This window comes from Epinephelus lanceolatus, chromosome 1, assembly GCF_041903045.1.
Source record: "Epinephelus lanceolatus isolate andai-2023 chromosome 1, ASM4190304v1, whole genome shotgun sequence".
NCBI classification, from domain to species: domain Eukaryota; kingdom Metazoa; phylum Chordata; class Actinopteri; order Perciformes; family Serranidae; genus Epinephelus; species Epinephelus lanceolatus.
This window is the reverse complement of record NC_135734.1, coordinates 37353296-37376287: the sequence shown is the minus strand read 5'-3', so window position 1 is coordinate 37376287 and position 22992 is coordinate 37353296. Positions and strand designations below refer to the sequence as shown.

General features: G+C 41.8%; 1 protein-coding gene across 5 annotated transcripts in view; it reads right to left on the bottom strand.

Moving 5' to 3' along the window:
• The window catches only part of slc12a5a (solute carrier family 12 member 5a), a 231524-nt gene that overhangs the window by 42487 nt on the left and 166045 nt on the right, over positions 1–22992 (bottom strand). For all 5 annotated transcript variants that reach the window (XM_078170026.1, XM_078170027.1, XM_033626399.2 and 2 more), the window contains one exon: positions 2263–2409. In XM_078170026.1, the coding sequence (XP_078026152.1) occupies positions 2263–2409 (147 nt within the window). The remainder of the gene's footprint in view (positions 1–2262; positions 2410–22992) is intronic.

Below are 22992 nucleotides of genomic sequence, written 5' to 3'. Positions count from 1 at the left end.
CATGTTGCTCCACATGTCAGGCAGTGATGGGGACATTATGTATACATCTGTGTGAGGAATGAAAGGTAGAAAAACAGGATGACTGATGTTTCGATGAATTCTACTTAAAGCTGCACGTGCCGTAACTCAGAGAGTGGTGACTCACTGAGGATGGATGATGCTAAAAAGCCTTTATATCGCATTTATTTTTTTCCATTATTTCTAGGTACGTATTCACGTGTCAGATCTGATTTCTTGTAATATGTGTCTGTGAGTTTGTTTTTTTTTCTTTTTAAAAGGACTCATCTGGTGTGATATTCTTTATTTCTATTCATATCAAATCACATCAAAAAGACCAAAATGAATTGATCCTACTAACAAGTATTGTCAGTGCTGCCTCCAAGGACTATTAAAAACACATTACTGAGTCACACTGCTACACTGATTGGCATGTTCTTTCATTACCATAAAAATGGGCACTGAAGTTTATTTTCGAGTCCATCCCACATACACCATCCTGCTGTTGTAAATACTCACTAGAAGCTGAATATAGTCCCTCGAACAAATGCACCATTTACTCCTGTTGAGTTGCTGAAAACTACAGTGCCCCGCTGTTTTAGCAAATAACTCTGCCTTTTCTTTAAAAAATGATTTTAAGTACATAATTGAGACCAATTTTTCAAGATGTGGGTCTTCAGTGGGAATGGGAATGCAAGGGCCAATAGAAATTCTGACCAATCTAGACTTTACAGGGGGGCCAAAGTTGACTGTACCTACTGAGGAGACTAATGTTATTTAGAGTCTGCGTTTAGGGACTGTGAAAGAAAATTTATGATGCCTTGTGGTGGTCTACAGGGCAGTTAAATCTCAGCTTCAGACAGGAAGATGCTGGAGGAACTAATTACGAAGACCCGTTTTGTTGGTGTTTTTGGACTCCACAGAGGAGAGAAGAGAATTATGGCCAAGATACTGACCATCATGTATTTCACAATATGGCAAATTTTCTTGTTAAACAATTAAGAAACTATTTCTGAATAAATTAAGCAGATGGTAATGTATGCTTTTGGCTAATCCAGTGACGTAAAGGTCCTGTATGTGACACTCAGAGCATTAATATAGTTGCAAACCCCCATCTGTTATGTAAAGATACAGTGAAATAATGGCGTCCTGAGTAGAGAAAGAATCACGCTGTCTTTGTGTGTGTTGTCATCTGAGCTTCTCTGTTCTTTGCTGTGGTTTGGCCATGTCTACGTGTGAGTGCATGTGTGTGTCCCGTTGGCTAGCTCACTGCAGCTGCTTTGCACTGTGCTGATATGGCAGTTACCGCTGATATCTGGACGGTACTGCTGCAGAATTTTCCAATTTCCCCCTGGTTAACACTGTTAGCTCTGTCAGCACTGTCACCGTTGTTTACAAATGTTTATGAAGTTACCATCGTCAGCTGCTAGCCGTTAGCTCAGCCGCCTCTATGCTGAGGAGGGATGACAGGAAACTGTCTTTTTTAAATGCTTGTGTGTCCCCTTTTATCATTCTGCGTTTCTTCTCTAAATTTGGAGGTTTTCGCCGGTCTGAACTGGTTCAGGCAGAGTTCTCAGTTACTTCTGTTTTCTCCTCAGCACTTTGTGGCTCGCGAGGTGGATAATTGATCTGTCGATTCATTCAGAGCTGATCAGATCAGAATAATGGATGAGAGGAGCAGCTGTTTGTGAGTGAAAGGAAACTTTTAGACCCAGCAGAATTAATGGTTTATCTTCAATGCACCTGATGTTCTGCTGCTTTGTCTCTGCCTTGAGTGTGCTCTGCTTGTGGTGCTACGAATAACCAAAAATGTTTCAATCATGACAACTCATACCTGACAAATCAAGGTACTTCATCACATTCATGCAAAATGCTCCATTGCCCACAGTGGCCTAAAGCTGCTACAGATACTGTGTCAAAGTGATAGCAGTGGTGTAAATGGTAAACTAAATTTCTCATGATAGAAAAATCCACATTGTCTGATGGTATTTATTGCAGAGTTTTAGATTCTGTTCATCTCTGCTGTTCTCCATGAAGGTAATAACAGTGAACATCTGGTATCTTTTGCTGCTGCACAGCTCATTAACTGTGCACTGCCTGATGCCATGTGCGCTATAATATGCTGCTCTCCGCTTTAAGGTCACTTTTTAATAGGAATTTTAAAACGTGTGAACTTCAGATTTTAGGATAAACCAAGTCAACGTGCTGCTCCATCAGTGTGCAGCAACAGAAGGGCTAAAATATAACAGTAGGTAACACACTCACTGTGGCACAGCACATGAAGACGATGATGAAAGTCCCAATGACACCTCCGATTCCCACCAACCAGGTCATCCTGAGGAAGAGGATCACTCCGAAAATGTTCTGGATGCACGGCAGGTAGACGCCCATCAGAGTGCCGAGCTGGGGGGCCTGCAGGAGGACGAGGGGAGAGGTTATTGTAACAGAAATACACAAGGTTACTTAATCAGCTTGGTCATGAGTATTGTGTTTTGTGTGACACGTTTTTGTTCATTTTATGAGTTTACTGATGAAGATTGAGCTCCAGTGAGACTTTATTTGTTCTGTATATCCTATTGTTGAACCTCAGACTACAGAGGGTGAATATTTAGCATAGTACCTCTTGCTTATTTGCTTTGAGCCTGACACACCAGATGTGCAGCGCTTGCTGAACGACTCCTGCTTCACTTTGGGCGTCTGTGTGAATCAATAAAAGTCAACGCACCAGCCGTGCATGCTGGGAATCACAGTGTGCAAGTTTGCTCTTTTTTTTCTTCTCTGAGGGTCATGTACAATGAAAACACACTACAGATGGTCATACCGCCATTAAGGCACAACAGACATTTACTAGTAGGACTTCACAGATTATTACTTTCAAAGGCCCAATTTGTAATTTTAATACGGCTCTTTGGGTGGAAATAACTGCTGTTGCGACATTAAGGGCTTTGTTTATCTTTATTTATTGTAAACATGTGTTTCCCATTATGTCAGTGTTAATGGATTCTTTCGTTCTTTTCTTTACTCGTCCTTGTTGCAGCTTAAAATGCATTTAAGCTGTTGTATTTACTAGTTATTTAAGTATTTAAAAGTTAAAGGATTTGGCTCTTCCATCTGTGTCATTCACCAAAATGCACCTTTTGGTTGTCGTTTTTTAATTTAAGGATTTCCCACATTGCTTACTGTAAATCCTTTGTTGATTTCCGCAACAGTAATTACTTTGAGTCCAGGAAGCAAAGAATACTTTGAGATCAGGAGGCAGCCAGGGGACCATTCTGTTCAATGGATGGATGGATTATTATTTTATTTCTTTACAGGCTCCTTTTTTGCAGTGGATTTGTTCTGGTTGGTTTTGCTGCAGTGTTGTCCCTGGTGTGGATCAGTGGACAAAGAGAGAGCGGCGCTGTGCGTCCTTACACAGCATCAAAATCAGTTTCAAGGCCGTTTCATTGAAGGCAATTACTGACACACGGAGACTGAAGATGTATTTTGTTGCACGTCAGGTTGATTAATAGGAGATTTCTTTTCCTGAAGGTTTTTAAGTGTGTGTGTGTTTGTGCGCAGCTATATTTGTTTGTATATGAACGTGTCCTGTGTGTGTTTGTGTGTGTGTGAGCACCAACGTGATGGCATGCATTAAATCTGAAGGACACATCAGCTGACCCTGTACATAATAGAGAAATATTCATTTCCTGCTCAAGGACAGCTTGGCCAATGAAGGGTAATTATGCCGATATCCAGCCATGACCCATTTTACCAAGTGAGAGCGCAGACCTTAACTGTCACATCATTACATGGCGGATAACACATGGACAAACCCTCCCTGCTGCGTCGTTGCTATGCTTAAATGCAGACAAACAGGATGAATGGAGGGCTGATTAGCTGTGATTGGTGTCAGTAAAGATGTTATTACAGACGAGGATTTGTCACAAGAAGGTGCATATTCCTCAGATTGGAAGGAAAATGAAGCTGGGATAATAATTCATCTCAAAAATAGGGATTACAACCTGTATCAGACTACACACTTGCAACCACAAGAAAATGTTGCCACTGTATGTTCCTGCAAACCATGGATACGTGTAAGTATCTTCGCATCATATCAGCATTTCTAAAGTTCTGATTACATGTTTATGAACTGCAAACCATGGCAGACCAACAAAGTCTGGTGTCCTTTAGTAAGACATCTGCAGCATTGCCAGCTTTGATTGAGCCACCAAAACCATTTTAAAGCCAAAGCCCGATGTTTTCCTAACCAAAACCAAGTCATTATTGTGCCTAAACATCACCACACGTCAAACAGAGTGTTGTTGAAACATACAGAAACATAAAGTTTCAACATATCCACTACATTACAATGTTAAATATCCATTGTTTGACGAAACGTTTAACAGCAACATTCAGTCTGGCTATTGGGTTCACACTAGGGCTACAACTTACGATTATTTTCATTGTCGACTAATCTGTTGATTATTTCTTCGATTATTCGACTAATCATTTTATCGAAAAATGTGTTAAAATATTGAAAAACGTCAGTCTGTCTCTGACAAACCCCCAAATTATGTCATCTAATGTCTTGTTTCATACTCAGGGTTTTAGTTCACCGTCATGGGAGAGTGTGTAAAGCTGCCAAGATTTGAACGTAAGAAGCTGCAATAAAAGTATTGTGGGGTACTTTTATAGTACTTTTAAATGGAAAAAGACTCAAACCGATTAGTCAACTACTAAAATAGTAACAGATTATTTTAATAGTCGATTAGTCATCGATAAGTCGACTAATCATTGCAGCCCTAGTTGACACTTAAATGCTTCCTGAATCTGTTTTATTTACTAGAGTTGTTTGTCAGATAAGTTCAGTCCTGTCTACCAAATACCTTTTTTTTTGTAGAATGGCATCATACTGTATATATTGTTAAACTACTAAATCATATAGGTTGAATTATTTCTTGAAACTAATACAATAAAATTCTGACTAATGACACAAATTTCAGATAATTGGATTCAATACAGAACTGTGTGGCTCTATCTGTTCATCAACTAACCTTTCACCAACCAGCAACACATGATGTTATTAATACAAAACATCCAAAAGCAGCAACTCCAGATGTAGATGAAAAATAATAGCTGCTTTTCTTTTTAATCTGTTTTACATTTTAAACCTGCACAATGTAAGCGTTTTTCCAACTCAGCCAAATAAGTGAAGATATAAATGACCACTGTGATAAAAGAAAAAAGCTGTCTCAGTTTTATAGGAGACATTTTAGTTGACAGTGTTTTCTTAGAAATCTTTGACGTTAACTAATGTTATGGAGTGTTGGCCGTGTCCGAAATCACTCCCTATTTACTACATAATGCACCATATTTAGTGTCCGCCATTTGGTTTGAGTGTTTGAATGGCATGTACACGACTCTCTGCTGACAATTTTATGTTTAATGAGGAAGGGAAATTTATTCAACATGTTTGTTAGACCTCAAATATACACACAACACTATGTAGTGAGAAACACTCAATGTAAACATAACTCCACAAACTCAATTAGCGCTGCACTGATAAATTGGCTGGGTTGATATACTGGCTCATATTAGCATATTGCAGATGTATTTTGTCAGTTGAAACTGCAGCACAGGACCACAAAAACATCTGGAGACAGTGTCAGTGAGTTATTTTAGTCCTGCTTAAAATTCTTTAATAATCAAATTTAAGGAGTGTTTTGTTTTTATTGTGTTCATATGAGAAGACTATTGGTCATTAGTAATAGTTGTGCAAAATTAATCCCTCGCATTCATCACTTATGACCCACTACAAGTGTGCAGTCATGTATTTATCCGCAGAGACTCTGTCCTCTGCCTGTATTTTCTGATTCTCTTATTATTTTTCCATGTTCTGGATGTTTATGGGCGTGTACCGCCATAGCACTGAGGTGAGGCCAGGACGTTATAAAAAGGTAGTGAAAATCACAGAAGCGGCGCTGAAAAACGCAAATATAGCAAGGTGAAACGCTAAGTGGATAAAGCTCATTCCAAAACGAGGGTGAATCTTGAGATGGCTTTCACTTTCACTGGCGAGCATGTTTACAGTTACAGTAACACCTTTAAAGTCTCAAATCTCTGTCAATTTCGACCTCAAACTCCAGTGCAGGTTGGGCTGTAATTTTTTATCTTTTGTCTTCAGCTCCAAAATGCATCATGAAATTAATGATGTCCCTCCTGAAAGCACTTTGAACACTGCTCGGTTGTCAGTGACTGCCACTAATACATTTCTTCAAAAGTGGTTATTAAATATACTGTAACAGGAAGGACACTACACAAGATGGAGGATTTAAAAATAAAAGCCCTGCGCTGGGAAGAGACGGCAGATGCTGAATTCATAAAGCAGACTTTTAATCAAATCATCCTGACAAGTGGCTGACATCAAATGAATAATATTGTGTCTGATGCTACAGTATGTGATTTGTTTGGAGAGGCTTGCTTTCCAGCATTAATAATGCACTGTTTGCAGGGAGGAGAGTGAGAGAGAGAAGCAGAGAAAGAGAGAGAGAGAGAGAGAGAGAGAGAGAGAGAGCAAGTCCAAACAGGTCCCACAAATATAATTATCTTCTAATTTCCTTCAGATAAACAACAGAGCAAGCGCTCACACTCGGAACTGTAATTAGCAAGTTTATCACACTGGAAACCCTGATCTGGTTGTGAGGAGGCGCAAATTTCTTATAAACGTGTCAAATCCTATCACATCGTGTGTCGTATCATGTGTCAGATCACATCATACGTCATATCAGATCATGCCATATCATATATCATATCATGTGTGTTATGTGCACATATACGGCATCACATATTGTATCATATCAATATGTGACATTACATTAACACAATGTGACGTACGGCCAGTCAGTCAGTTCAAGTGAAGTATCAATACCACGGTGGAGAAATACTGTGTTACAAGTAAAGATTTTACTTGAGTAAAAAAGTTCAGAGTATTAACATTAAGATATACCTAGCATAAGTACTTAGTAAGTACCAAAAGTAGAAGTACTCTTGATGCAGAATGTTCCATTGCAGAATAAAATGTATTATATTATTGGTTTTCAATCATTGTTAAATTATTATTTATATCACTCTAATGTCAGCTGGTAAAGGTTGGGCCAACTGTAATTATTTTTACACTTATACTGCCACGTAGCTTAATCTATGACAATATATTGGATTTTATTGTTGAATATATTTTACATTTTCATTTCTGCTGCCTCACAGCAAGAGGGTTCCTGGTTCAAACCCAGGGTGGGGGGACACCCCCCATGTGGAGCCTGCATGCTCTCCCTGTGTCGGCGTGGGGTCTTTTCTCAGGGTACTCCAGCTTCCTCCCACAGTCCAAAGACATGCAGGTTAATTGATAACTCTAAATTGCCTGTAGGTGTGAATGTGAGCGTGAATGGTTGTCTGTCTCTATGTGTCAGCCCTGTGATAGTCTGGTGATCTGTCCAGGGTGTACCCTGCCTTTCACCCAATGTCAGCAGTGTAGGATACAGGATAAGCGGTTACAGAAAATGAAGGAATTTTGTATTAATAATCTGAATCTTTAAAGTAATTAGAAACAAAATCCATCAGATAAATGTACTGGAGTAAAAAGTACAATGTCCCCCTCCAAAATGTGGCGGACTACTAATACTAATACTCAAGTAAAGTACTTGGGTAAATGTACTTAGTTACTTTCTACCACTGTATACAGTAGCATGACATGTGCTATGTCAATATATCCTCATACAGCTGTTCGTATGATCTCTTAAGAATCAGAGTCCCTACTGGTTAGGTTAGATTTAGGAAAAGAATCATTAACGAGTGTGACGACGTGACGTGCCGTTACATGGGCCGACTTAAAATAACTCACTGCTGACTTTTGGTTTCACATCGGACATGAGCTCCAGTCTCCTGATACGCATCAAACTTTAACCAGATCAAGCAAAAGGCCCTGAGAAGGACCACTCGTAGCCAAGACAAATACTGTATTCACTGTAGTCTATTTAAAGACAGTGTTGCTGCTAATGGGTCCCACTTGAGTCTTCACATGATGATTTGTACACTATGAGTGCTTAAACTGATTTATACAATGCGCATAAGTTGTTGTGGTGCCATGTAAAGTGGCGACACATTACTTTGAAGAGGGCTCCCAGACCAAATCTGCCCCAAAAGTCTGGGGCTGGACCTGGTTCTTATCACACTGATGTACGTTCAAGGGTTCGGTTGTGTGTGTCATTTGGTGTGTTTGTGATCCCATGGCGCTGCTCGCGATTGGCATAAATGGTGTATGGGGGGAACTCTATACCATGGAGATCGCTACTGTGCAAAATCTGGCTCCAAATGATGTCACCAGCGCAAGATGGCAGCAGCTGTATCTGGAGTATTTTGGCTTAATTTTTTCTACAGTGGGAATAAATGGAGACACATTATCCACCTTCCATCTACATCTTTGTAGGGCAGAGTTGTCTAAGTGTGTTTTCCTGCAAAAACAAATTTCTTTTGTGGAAAAATAAAAATCTGAACTGATCTATGCTGCTAATATTCTGTCAGTTTTATATGTCTTAATATTCTTTTCAGCTTCATCTTTCTTGCATTTGTCACAGGTGTTGGTTTCTCCTCTGCAGAGCTGAAATGTAACCTACAGCCTTGCCCCTTCTGCAACTTAATCCTCACAGCGGGGAATCTCTCAACCTTCAGCCTCATTGTGCTTTAATCAAAGATCCACATCGTGGCCTCCACAGGTTGCTGCGGGGAGCCGTGGAGAGCAAACCTCGTCCATCTCTGTCACCTCCCCCACTATATGATAATGATTCGCACAGTTTGTCTGTTGTCTAAGCTAATGCAAATCAGATTGTGACTCACTGTGACTGTGCCCTTCAGTGTGTGGCGGAGAGGATTTTTCATCATCTGCTTGTCAAGGGTCTTAATAAAGTTTTTTTTTTTCTATGAATACTGAAACCTTGAATAGGCGTCTACCTTTAAAACGACATTTGTATCCTGTAAGCAATATTTCCATTATGCACCCATGCTGGGCTGCTGATCAGATACAGAACAGTCTAGTATCGATGTCCGGCTGTATTTCCTCCATCAATTAAGGTTGGTTTGAAAATCAAATATGTAAAATTCATTTACTGTATTAAAGCAGTCAGAGCAGCTCTGTTTTAACTGTGAGGCCACAAGGATTACTTAAAAGAATAAAAACCTATTAAGGAAAAAGTCCATGGATAATTTTCAAACTGTTACATCTTTTCACCAGAGTTGCTTGGATACTAATACCTGTATTGGAAACGCCTCCCATACTGCCTAAAATGCGGGATTGGGTATCTGAGAGTATGCGAGTCTATGCATCAATCCTATAACACATAATCTATTAATAAACTTAAAAGTATTTAGGCGTCTTGTTCACGAGTGAGGGTAGAATGGAGCGTGAGATGATCAGCGGTTTGGTGTGGCTTCTGCAGTGATGTAGGTGCTGCGCCGGTCCGTTGTGGTGACGAGGGAGCTGAGCCGGAAGGCGAAGCTTTCGATTTACTGGTCCATCTACGTCCCAACCCTCATCTATAGTCATGAGCTCTGGGTAGTGACTGGAAGAATGAGGTTGCGGATACAAGCAGCCAAAATGAGTTTCCTCTGTGGGGTGGCTGGGCTCAGCCTTAGAGATAGGGTGAGGAGCTCAGACATCCGGAGGGAGCTCGGAGTAGAGCCACTGCAGTGGCAGACACAGAACACACTAGAGGGATTACATACCTCATCTGGCCTGGGAACACCTCGGGGTCCCCAAGGAGGAGCTAGAAGGCATTGCTAAGGAGAGGGACGCCTGGGGTGCTTTGCTTGGCCTGCTGCCCCCACCACCCCGCCCCGGATAAGCGGATGAAAGTAGCTGGATGGATGGACTTTAAGGTAGTTTCACACCTGAATAAAATGGCAGTTTTCCTGGAAAATCAACTCTTCTTTGTCGTTATAAAACAGGAGCCTACACAGCAAGTTGCGTTGTGCAGACACTGGTGAATATTGTTTGTAGACACCATTAGCAAAATATCAGCAATTTAGCAATATTTTACACTTTTAACGTGGTTATCATGATAGCATTATTGGTAGTGTAATGAATGTCTTGTGGGTGCGGTTTAAGCAGGTGGCAGGATCAGCACTGACGTTTCACTTGGGAGTTGGTGGTAATGACTCTTTAGCCGCTATTTGGCGCACCTAAGGGGAGAACTGAAAAGGGCCTTTGAGCTAAGCGGGCACGCCACGAGGGAGAAGCCGGAGGCAAGACACTCTGAAGACAAAAGAGACTGAGAAAGTGTTTGACACGCCACCACGAATTATCCATGTAAATACACATTCACTCTGAGCAACCACAAAGAACGGCAAGCTGGCCAACTGGTCCGATGGAACAGCATCCGAGGGGTGTCAGTGGAGTCCTCCAGTTCAAGAGAGCTGGTCACAAGTAGCAAGAGTGGTGGCCTGGCAGTGAGTCAACCACACATCCCTCCAGATAGGAGAGGTTGCACTCACCCAAGGAAGTCCAGGCACATTTCTCATGTCTCATGCAACATGTAGGGAGAGGCACTAAGTTAAGGGCTTGCTAGCCTTACTTGATGAGGTTTCACGACAGCGGTGGTATTGGACTGGTACTAGGTATCAGTCAACATGCAAGTTAAGGTATCAGAATCTGTATCGGGAATTCGTCTGTACTTTTCACCTCCAAATTCTTCTTTTTCTTCTTGACTCTCCCACCCAGCAGCAAAGCTGTAATTAAAAAGCCTGAGTTTCCATTGACAGGTTCTTCAGGGACTTGGTGTGTAATGTGCATTAGCAGTCAGGTGTTGCAGGCAGAAAGGTAACCCTGCCATCAGCACTTTGTTGTTAGACCCAAAACTGCTGCTGCTGCAGAAAGTGGTCTGAGGTCAGTTTGTAATAACAGGTACGTTATTAGAGAAAAACCTGTGAGCATCTACATACAGCAGCAGACACAACACCCTGCAGAGGATGAAGGCTCTGTGAGTCCTTTCAAGGTGGGTGATTCTAATTTGAAAGGATTCTCAAAAAGACAATGACTTTGTTTTGTAGCGTTTGAAGTCAAAAAGGTGAACACATATTTCACAGCCTCTTTTATTAGGAAAAAAATCCCTTTGCAGTGTTCACTTCAGACGGATCAAAACAGAAAAAGAGTTGTCTGAGAGATAGTTGCAGCCACGATACCAACTTCCTAGACCGTTGATTTTTATCAAAAATAGATAAGAAAAAAGGATGGCTTTGTAAATTCACACAGCACATTGAGGTTAGACTGCAGGATCCAAAACGAGATAACATCTTGGCAGAATAGTTTGTCAGAAAAGCTTTAACAGTACTGTAAAAAAACGAAGTGAGATATTCTTGTCCCTCTAATGGTTTTCATACGTATCTGCAGACTTGGATGAAAGCAGGTTGAAAAGCATGGAGCAACTGAAAATAATGATTACAGATTATACTAATCTGCCCTAAAAGGTGTGTAAATACTATTCAGTGTTACAACAAAAAGGTGTTTATGCCCCACAACACTCCACAGGAGAGTAACATAACCAAAGTAGGCAACAACCCTCTCCAGACTGCTAAATGTCATTTTCCCCGCCTGCTCCCCCGCACAATGGAGAACCACAATCAAGCAGACCTTGTGTATTGGCCCGCTGCATGAGTGTCTGCGGCAGCTGAGTGATAAATTATAATCCTCGTTCAACAATAGGCGGGCTTTGAAAAACTGTGTGTGTCTGCTAGAAATCCTGGGTGTTACATAAGATGTACAGACGCAGATAATAGATAGTGAGAGGGCTTACACTGAGTCTGAGAACCTGAGCATGATAAAAACACCTCTCTGTTGGTTTGGTAAACAGCCACCAAAACACAAAAAAGATCTGGTGAACTAATGGATGATTGTAATGACTTTATATGGAGAAATAGCCTGAAACAGATGAAATACTTGCGTATGCATTGAATCAATGACCCTGTTGAGGAGAAAATGCTGGACGTTTATTGAAAGTGCCGCTTTTCTATTTTCACTCAATTGGCGTTTCATTTGTTCATTTGTGGAGGGGGATTGCAGTCCCAACCGGCATCTGCACTGACAGACACACAAACACACACACGCGAAAGCAGAATGAGTGTCTGTTTAATGGGCTGAGAGCCAGAAGAGTGATGATTTCCCTGGAGAGCGGGCCACCGCGAGCGAAGGCAGCAGTGACTGCTGCAGAGCCACAGGTAGGCCAGCGTGGCACCCCCGAACTAGGAAGGAACAGCTGCCCACCGACCCCCTGGGAAGTGAAGTGAACCCACTGAATGGATGGCTCAGGTGTGTTAGACGCACAACAGGACCTTTCAATACATCTGCCGTGGCACCTACTTCAGATTCGCTGCCTCCTGCTGCCCTACCACTTACCACTAGCCTCTCACCAGGCTGGACCTCTCTCTCTCTGCCTCTCTGCAGCCTCTACATCCATCAGGAGCACTTTATTCACACTGAGCTCTCAAACCCACTGAAGCAATAACCAAACATCATATTATTGCATTAAAAAATCTCTGTTTGCTTCCTCAGTCTGACACTTCATCAGTAAAACAACAGCACTGATTGTTTGCTCAAGATCCAGGTTAAAGCTTTCCTGACATGTGACCTCTTGTGGCTGTGAGAGTAATTATTGTCCTCTCTAAGTGACAAATGTAATTTGTGTCATGTAATTTCGCAGGACCACTTAAGAAGGAGGTTGTGGTGGACGAGGGGGTCGACAGAGTATGTGGCTGTGACATGACAGGCTTGTTGCAACTGGCAGACATAGTGTAGATAATAGACGATTTTGCTAAACCTCAGAATATGTTCAACATGTTTTTTTTAATTATTGCTTTCCAACTATCCCCACATGGGGGCTACAGTATAGTTAAGGTTAGAGAAAGACTGTGGTTATGGCAAATAACATATGTCAACGGTGTGGTTAGGGTCAAAGGTGAAGTCTGTGATTCTGTTGAATGATTGTTATTTGAACTCAATACCTATACAAATACTCCTCTCCCCAGAGGCTCTGGTTTGCCGTCCCTCTCCCTCCAACTGCCTTTTTCTGTATACATCCATGGCCTTTCCCCGTCCTGCACAAGCATGAATGCCCCCTGTTGCTTATTGGCTGAAATAGTGTTGTGTTGCTCAGTTGGAGCCACTTTGTTTCCCATTTACAGAGCCAGGAGCATGCACTCAGAATGGACAACTAGCCAACTGTGAGGAGATTTGAAAAAGGTGTATTGGATTAGAATCGCTGATTGTATCTTTGCCTCATCTATATTTATGCATTAAGAGGCGACATGATTTCACCAAAAATACATTCAAAAAAATATGGCTTTGTAATTTCAAATAGCTCACTGAGGTTAAATTGTTGGATCTAAACAATTACCTTGGCCAACATTTTTAAATGTCTTGCTTTCTATAATACATGTGCATGATAACCACGGTGTAGTTCAGTTCATGGTAAGATCGTAGTGATGCCAAATAAAATATGGTTATGGTATGGTCATGGTTTAGCAACTAAAGCCACATCTACACTATTATGTCCTTATGTTAAAGTGATGTCTTAAACTGAAAATGATCTCTGTACACATGAGTGTTTTAGCACCCTTACAGAAATAATCTCTGTCCATGCTAACACACCTGCAATCGCATATCACATACCCATTCACATACAGTGGGCATGCACATATCAGTGGCACGAAGCACATTATCTACTCTGCAGTTAGTTGCTTAGTTACAGAAAATACTACAGAGGTGACAAAAAGTAAGACCAGAGATTTCTTCGCTTGGACAAGCGACAAGGTGGAACTGTTACTGCAACAAACACATGAGTATAAGGTGGTCAAGGCAGTCGAAAACATAGACTGGGAGTCATTGCAAAGCAAATATGACAATATATTAGCGTAGTAGCGTAGTCACATTGTGACTGATAAGACCCAATCAGGAAGTGAACATGGCTGTTTGTAGTGTGGACACCAGTTGTAAACGTAGCAATAGTTATATGCTCAAAAATGAAAACGTATTAGTGTGGGCCAACCTCAACCAATTAGTTTTAGTAGCCTAAACTTTACCAAACCTTCGCCATAAAAACACTCATATGAACACTGGCGACCCATCCTAAAATCTGTACATTTTATGCTGTATATTGTTTGGTATGTACTGTATTCCCTTTCTTCTCTTTCCCTTATACCCCCACAGTCTTATTTTGACCCTCCCATGGACATCTCCTGAATTGCTGATGCTAGCAAAGGCAGCACCTTCCCTCTACTCGACATTAGAGTTTGGAGAAGAGTTAGAAAGGGGAAGGTGAAAGTAACTTCACATCCTTGGTTAGCTGCAGGGGAAATAAAATGAAAGAGGGCAGAGGAGTAGGGGGAGGAATGTGGGGAGACTACATACATCTGAAAGGAGTTGCAGGAGAGAGGAAAGGAAACGTCCAGGCCCTCAGGCTCTGGGACACCCTGCCAACCTGCTTAGGCTGGCAAAACCAGTGTCATCTTTTAAAATCACATCGTACAGGATTTTCTTATGCTCAGCAGCAGGAGTAGAATCTGCTGCACATCGGAAACTGTATAAATCTGTGATCAAATGTTTATCGTATTGTTTTATACCGAATTGGAGCTGTGCCTGTCTTTTACGGCGAGCTGATGAGTTACTGTAGACTGAATCATCCAATTCACCTACATTACGTTACTGTCTCCATTTTTTACAGTAGATCAATGAAATTTCATCAATATGGTATCAGTGCATATGATAGTTAATTCATTAATCAAATGTTAATCACCAGAGCAACACAATGGAGGGGAGGAGAGGAGAGGAGAGGAGAGGAGAGGAGAAAAGGCAGGAGGAGAGGAGAGGAGAGGAGAAAAGGCAGGAGGAGAGGAGAGGAGACAAGGAGGGAGGAGAGAAGAGAAACTGAAAGAAGAGGAAAGAAAAGGAGAGAAAATGAGAGTAAATGAGAGAATAGGAAGAGGGGAAAAGGGAGGAAGGGGAAGATGAAAGGAGATAAAATGAAAACAAAGGAGAGGAAAGAAAAAATAGTGAAAGATTGTGAAAAGAGGGGAAAGGAGATGAGAGAAAATGATAAAATAGGAATAGTGAGAAAAGGAAAGGAGAGGAAAGGAGGGGAGATGACAGGGAAGGAAAGGAAATGAAGGGAAAGGAAATGGGGGAAAGGAAAGGAAAGGAAAGAAAAGGAAAAGAAAGGAAAGGAGGCAGAAGAAAAAATGAAAGGAAAGGATACAAGAGAAAAGGAAGGAAAGGAGAGAAGGAAACAAGAGAGGAGGTGGAAGAGGAAACAAAAGGAAAGGATACAAGAGGAAAGGAAGGGAGGGGACAGGTAAGAAAGTTGAGAAGAGAAGGAGGATGAGAAACCAAAAGCAAGGGAGAGGAGCAAACAAGAGGGGAGAGGAGAGGAGAGGAGAGGAGAGAAAAGAAAAGAAAAAAGAGGAGAAAAGGAAGAAAGGAAAGGGAGGAGAGGAAACAAGAGAGGAGAGGAAACAGCAGGAGTGGAAAGGAGAGTAGGAGGAAGGAGATGAGAGGTAAGGAGAGGAGGAAGCAAAGCAGCACTAGAGAGGGGAGGGAGAAGAGATGAAGAAACAACAGAGGTGAGGAGAGCACGCATTCTTTCAGTTTTATTACCGTGGAGGGAGAGACAGAGGCATGAAGTGGAGCGGGTGAGGAGGAGGCAGAGGGAGGAGGGGGGAGGTTAATGACAGCGAGGGAGGCAGACTGGGAGCTTGTAACGCCATCTCCACGCTCTACTGGCCAAACAGGAGCTGATAGGGCAAATGTGTTTCTGCTCAGGTGTGCTGAATTATTAAATAGACAGCAAGAGGAGAGGCCAGCGAACATCAGCCTCCCTGACCGGCTGTGGATCAACCAGTCACTCAGCGGTCAACACTGTGTGTGTGTGTGTGTGTGTGTGTGTGTGTGTGTGTGTGTGTGTGTGTGTGAAAGCGTGATCCTACTGTTATCTGTAAAACACTGCCTGCTGAGGCTAAACGTGCTCTGTGGTGCTGAAGGCTCACCACCATGAAATGGCGTGTACATGTGTTACTAGAATATTCTAGGTTAAAAGACTCCACAAAGCCTCGTGTGTTCCCACCAGTTGTGAAACCTCTATTTAGCCGCGCTTTCACATTCAAGGCTGAAAGTCTCCTTATCCGCTAATGCACATGTGCCGCTGAACAGAAGCTACACACTGGAATCCAGGTCAGCAGTAACCTGGCTCGGATGAAAGCAGGACAGGTGAGTTGAAATGGATTCCACGCTGCACAAAAAAAAGCTCACCTACAAATAAGCAACATAGTGCTGCATGTGGAGAAATTTGATAGTAGGATTACTTATTTTTTCATTTCCTGCACTGTACTGTACTATTTTTTAATTCTCTTGCAATTTTATGGCTGTTTTAATTGTAAATGACCTTTTATAATGTGTTTCTTTTGCACTTTGTCTTGACTGTTTTGATGTTTTGTGTAGAACACTCCGATTTGCCTTGTTGCTGAAATGTGCTTTATCAATTACACTTGCCTTGCCTAAGAATTACCAGTAAGTTTTTTTGGAAATCAGTCCACTTTAAAACATCTTATCTTTCAAAAAGATGCATGAAACTCGAGAAATTCAGAATGAAAGTCCTTGAAGCTGGGTCATTTGTTTTATTCAGCTCAATTAAGTTTGATAATATAATGCTAATTGCGCTTGGCAAGATTTTCTATAAATCTAGGATGAGAAAAAATAAGATGTAACAGCCTGGAATAAGATATTATGACCAGGGGTGTCACAGTGGGGAGAAAAGTGGGATTGCTTACAGAGGGCACCAATGAAAGGGGGGCCCACGATAAGCCTGGAATAAAAAGCTTGGTTTTGTTTGATTTTTTCCCCCCTAGGTAATTAGTGTCATAACTAGCTTTGTTTGAACTGGCTAAATAAATTGGTTCAAAGACTGGATTTTGGTTCAAAGACTGGAAATAGTGGGAGCTCTCTGAGGCCCCCCTCACCCCTTAAAGGAGCACAAATGGTTTAGTCCAGTGGTTCCCAACTGATCCAACCGCGGGGTCCAGATGTCTCCTTGGTCACTAGTTTAAGGTCCACATATTCAGCATACTGAATACTGTAACTTATGTATATTTTTGCAATTATTCTGTACCCTTATGTACTTGGTATTCTTATTGTGTGTTGTGGAGTGACACTTAAATAAAGGGTTACCTATCTATCTACACTATCACATACAAACATTTTGTTCTTAGTGAGATGATTTGGCTTTTCTTGGTCATATATGATTGTATAATGTCATAAATATCGACTGACTGATTATAAAAGTCCAAAAACCAGGCATCTGAACATCTGATCTCTGGTGCTTGGATATGTTCATCAAAAAAAAAAGTTATCGTCAGATGAATCATTATAATAGTTCAGTGCAGCCCTGCTCTGCAGAGCAAAAACCTCCACTTGGCTCGTTAGCTTTTGTGTCTTCACTAAATGGACAAAATGTGAGGTGTGAAATCTCAGTTTAGCTTGGCTGTGAACTCCTGTGCACGCTGCTGTAATATTTAACAGGACATTATTAAGGATACATCCTTTAGAGGAGAGCCAGCCTACTGTATGTGAATACTAATCTGATGCTCCGGTCTAATGAGAGAGGGAGGGAACGAGAGGGGAGAGCAAAGATAAGAGCAGGGGTCATAAAACACCTGCGAGAGAAACAACGTTTATATGAGGGAACATTATGCTGTTAAAAAAAAAAAGGGGGGGGGGGGGGGGGGCAGAGAGCGTATGGAGTATTGTTACTGTAATTCTTGACAAAAGCACTCGACTAGAAAATGACTTGAATACGAGTAAAGAGGTTTATGGTTTGTGTTGAGTTTGGTCGACCCGCAGGACTTTATGGAGCAAATATTGCCGCACATTATGTTGGATTTTATTAGACAAACAAAAGAAGAAACTGCTGCACTCTGACCACCAGTCTGCATATTCTGTCAAGTTGCTACTGGATGCAATTAAATTTAAAACAGACTCAAAGCAAGTGCTCAGCTTGACTTCTGAACTATCAAGACTAAAGGCCAAGTTAGAATTTGTTATTATCAAACACACAGCTTTTAGGTTCAGCAGCCATGTCACTAAATCAGCCTTTTATCATCTAAAACAAATAGCAAGAATTAGGGGTCTCTCGTCCAGACAAGATTTAGAAAAGCTAATTTTCATCTCCAGGCAGACGCACAATTGAAAAGGTCCCTTGTCTTGTCTCCCCATAAAGATCGTTAGACAGCAGAAACATATTCAGGAGGATGCTGCAAGAATTCTAATAAGAACCAGAAGAACTGAAAAATATTTTTCAGTTTATAAATCCTAATCTCTAAATCTTTAAACTTACTGTAACTGCACTGTCTTGTTTAGTATTTTTCATCACTGGGGTGACTATGGCTGTGTGTCAGAAGGTAGAGTGGGTCGTCCACTAATTGGAAGATCAGCAGTTTGATCCCCGGCTCATCCAGCCTGCATGCCGAAGCACCCTTAAGCAAGACACTGAACCCCAGAATGCTCCTGATGGCTTTTCCATCGGCATGTGAGTTTGTTAACAACTGAGTAGCAGGTGGCACCTTGTATGGTAGCCTCGGCCACCAGTGTATTCCTCTTCACAGTGTTTCTAGACCTTCATTTTTAGACCATTCATCTAGACCTTTTTTCAGGGAGGACACTTAGGCAAGGGTGCAGGTTTCATTTCGTTTCATATGAAATAGCCTGTTTGAATTTTCTGCATTCTGGGGGAAGTTAATGCATCAACAAAAGGTGGAAATCTCTTTAATTTTGTCAAACTAAAAGACCTGTGCTACGTTCATGTTTTTATTGGTGGGTGACAAATTTGCTTCCTAACTATTGAGGGAGACATGACCCCTGCATTCCGCCTGAAATCCACACCTATGCACTAAGGAGCAGCGCTACAAGCTGTAAATACAACACCAATATACTGTTACCTATAACACTGTCATACTGTGTTTGCTTATTTACTCATCCAGCAGATCCAGAGCAACATTAGCATTTATTCAGATTCATTTGGGGTCGTGTTTCTGGCCACCTAGTGAATCTAAGTCCATGATTCAATCTCTTTTTAGCTCTGCTTTGGTCTCAGTACATTAGAGGGAAATATTAGCTGCTAAATTCTCCACTATGTTCACCAGCTAGGCGCTAATTTTGTCTGCCTTCTGTTTGATGCTGTGCAGGTACAGCATAGAGGATTTTTTCTATTGGGGTTTTTGCTTAAAACAGCTGCCTGCTGCTGGAAACAACACTGATGAGAGCAGTTACAGTGAACTGAAACGAAGATGCTAAATTGCTCCACAGAGTCAGGTGATGATTCTCTGTTAAATTAACAATGGATCAAAGGACTTGTGGAAAAACCTAGAAATTTAAATCTTGTTCTAATGCATTTTTCTGCCTCAAGTAAAACACCTAAAAATAAAGAAAAGTGCTATTCACACAAACTTGTTTCGTTGGATTCCAGAGGACTGAGGTCAGGGGACAGAAAATCGCAGGCAGATTAGCTGTGACCGGTTTCCGTTTTAACCTGTGCGACCTCCAGACTGCTCCCTCATGTCACATGCCAAACAAATCTCTAATCTTGGCTTTCATACTGCGACAAAGAAAGCCCGCTGCCTCGCGCTCCCTCCCTCACAACTCACTCACTCGCCAACTCGAGGGACTGATGATGAAGGAGACGGAGAGTGAGGCTGAGAGAGAGGGATGGGGGGGAGGGGCGCGAGAAATAGGGATGGAAGGCGAAAGAGAGAGAGAGGTCGCTGTGTGAGCGATAAAACGCCACAGGCTGCCTTAATGAAAAGCCTCTCGTGGCGATGGAGAGATTGCCTGTGGAATGGGCTGCTGATTGGAGAAGCAGCAGCTTGGTGTAGTGTGCAGACTAATTAAAGTATTGAAGGGGTTGGGGTGACAGGGGGAGATTAGACCTGCTCCCAGGGTTAGCCGAGCCGAGGGGAATCAGACAAATACACCTTACAACTGGGATAATGGGGGAATATACCACTAGCAAACAGTAAAGACATTCTGATCCAATGCTCAGCTCCCATGTGAACATGGTTGTTGTCTAAAGCAGCTACCTGCAATACTGGTACAATCAGAACCTGTTTAAAGGTTAGGTCACCCAAATTACATCTCCCTCTAACAGTGTGCCTGTCTCACTGTCAACTGTTTTCATGCAGAGTATTTCTTTTGTACAGAGTCATTCTAGCAGAAACTCTTCACAGTTTATCTTGATGAACTGAGAAATTGTTTCTGGGAAGAGAGGTTGCTGTTGATGTTTTCATCTGTAATTTGAACTGCTTTGAGCTGGAGGCAGAAATTGTAAAGACAGATATCTCACAACCTGTGCAAATAAAACAAAATCTATCTGCGCAGCTAGATGCCACTACAAGTGAGTGAAAAAGCATCGTTATAATGTTTGTTTTTTCTCTTTTGGATGAACTGGCCTTTTAAATATGAAATGTTACTGTGGTTTGAATGCATTTTTGTGCTTTTTTGTGTTTGTCATCCAAAGGGGTCGGGCCGTTGTTGCTATCTGTCAAATGCCTACACACTGCCATCAGGATGTTTTATTAATAGCTATTCTTTTTCTTAAAGGGACAGTTCACCTCAAAATCAAAAATACATATTCTTCCTCTCTCACCTGTGGCACTATTATCAATCTAAATAGTTATGATGTGAGTTTCTGAGTGCTGGAGATATTGGCCGTAGAGATGTCTGCCTTCTCTTAAATATAATGGAACCTGATGGCATTCGGCTTGTGGTGCTCTAAGCGCCAAAAAGTTGTCACATATCACAGATTTGTCAGTGGACTTTCACATCTACATACTACACACTAGGCAACCTTCTGCATCTGCTGTTGATGCTCCAGGACGCCACAACCAACACTGGGGTGTCAACAAAAGCACATGGTTAGGTGTAGCCGAAAAAACCATCATGGTTTGGCTCAACATTCATACGGGAACCAAATACCAGGCTCCCGGATAAAAGTCCAGGGTTTGTTGAACCATCCACCAACCCTCCCACTCAACCTTTAGGGACTCTTCAGCTCCTTATATTATGTTGTTACCGGCAGCTTTCAAACTGACGCCAAGGTGCTGTTTGGTGACGTTATCTACTAACACTGCCTGTCTGTGTATCATACTGCCGCGACAGGCGCTGTCCAGCCGCCCGACAGCGTATCATAACACAATGAAAGGTTCCATCCAGCCGTGTTACAAACTGACGCCACTTGGTGGTGTATCATACCGCTGTGAAAGGTGGTTTTTGGCATCAGTGTCTGATGCTAAAATCACTGACAAAGCGATGGTATTTGATGACTTTGAAATGGCTGGTATTTCTGGGGATGTTTTGGTCTCCAGATTTAGCTGCAGAGTGAGCGTTCCTTGCTTTCATGCTGCTCTTTGGTGCAGGCAGCTGCAGACACAGAGGCAGCTGCTCAGAATGACGAGAGGCTTTGCACCATGAGGCTCCGTGAAGTAACGCTAACTTCTGCCTTCTACTTAGAAGTGGTGAATTTATAAATACACATAAATGTCACTGTTCCACTGAACGTCCTGTTGGAACTCTCAATCTCTTTTTGGAAAAAAGGAATGAACAGTCAAATAGTTGAACTGAATTGCCTAATCTGATTTGACTGACATAATTCTGAGTCGGATACAGCCCAAAAAATCATGACTTAGTTACTCCAGATAATCCACAGTCCTTGTTGTGAGCAGTTTCATGTAGGAACTATTTTCTTTTACCAAACTACCCCTGCCAACCATATCACAACACAATAGGACACATTCATCTACTCATGGACAAGAGATTTGTCATCATAACTGCATGAGATGTAAACATTAATGGCTTCTTCCTTTGCTGAGGTGTAACATTAGCTAGTTCAGTGATGCTAGCAGTACTGAAATAAGACGCAAGCTTTCTGCTGCCCAGTGATATGGTCGCTAAAAACTCAATACTTTGGTCACATGATAACAACTAAACTGATGAACCATCACACTGGGAAACAAGCAAATGAGCCAGTGATGAGATGTGGCTGAAGTCTCTGGAAAAAAACAATATTTGTGGTCCCTTGAGATGAAAATCAGTTGCCAATAAATTATTCTCCAGTGTTATGCACTTTAACAGTCTGTTTGTTCATGTTGTTTTCTACAAATGAAATGTACACACACAGAAATCAATATGGTCGTGAGGTCGATTGCACCCATAATCCTTATATCCAATTTGAAATGTTTTCCACAGAGCATCTACTGTACATCTACAGGGCTCATCTGATTCCCAGAGGGAAAAACAGACAGCATATCAGATACAGGCGCACTGACATGCAAGGTCATCACCAGTGATTTGTGTCAAGGTGAGAAACAAGGAGGAAAACCTCACTGAGTGAAAGGAAAAGAATGAAAAGTGACTGACACATGTTGGGGAGAGAGGAAAATACATCAGGGTGGAAAAATATCAGGCTGATTGGGCACCTGGGAAGACAGCCTGGGTCAAGGGTCATAGAGAAGCTGTCAACCTGTCACTGCTGTGCCCACACACACTGTCTAATCTGTGCTTTACCTCACACACGGTGGAGTTACTGTACAGAGTTTCATGTGACATATGTCGAGATGTGACTGTCCATTTCCCACCAGTCTGTCGCTCTCGATTGGGATAACTTCTTTCATTATTTGCATTATCGTCATCGTTATCACACGTCTCCTCTCGTTTCAGCTTTGCAGTGTCACATCTCGCCTTGCTGCTAAAACCACCATTTCCCACAGGATTAATAACGTAGCTGCCTGTCTGTCTATCAAGTGCCGAGATGTAAACTCCTTCCTGCTGGCATCTCAACACCCAACAGAAGAGAATACCAGGGGATGATGTGGAGGGAACTCATTAGTGAGTGGCATTTAAGATGCAATCCAGTAACACGAACAGGGGATTTATAA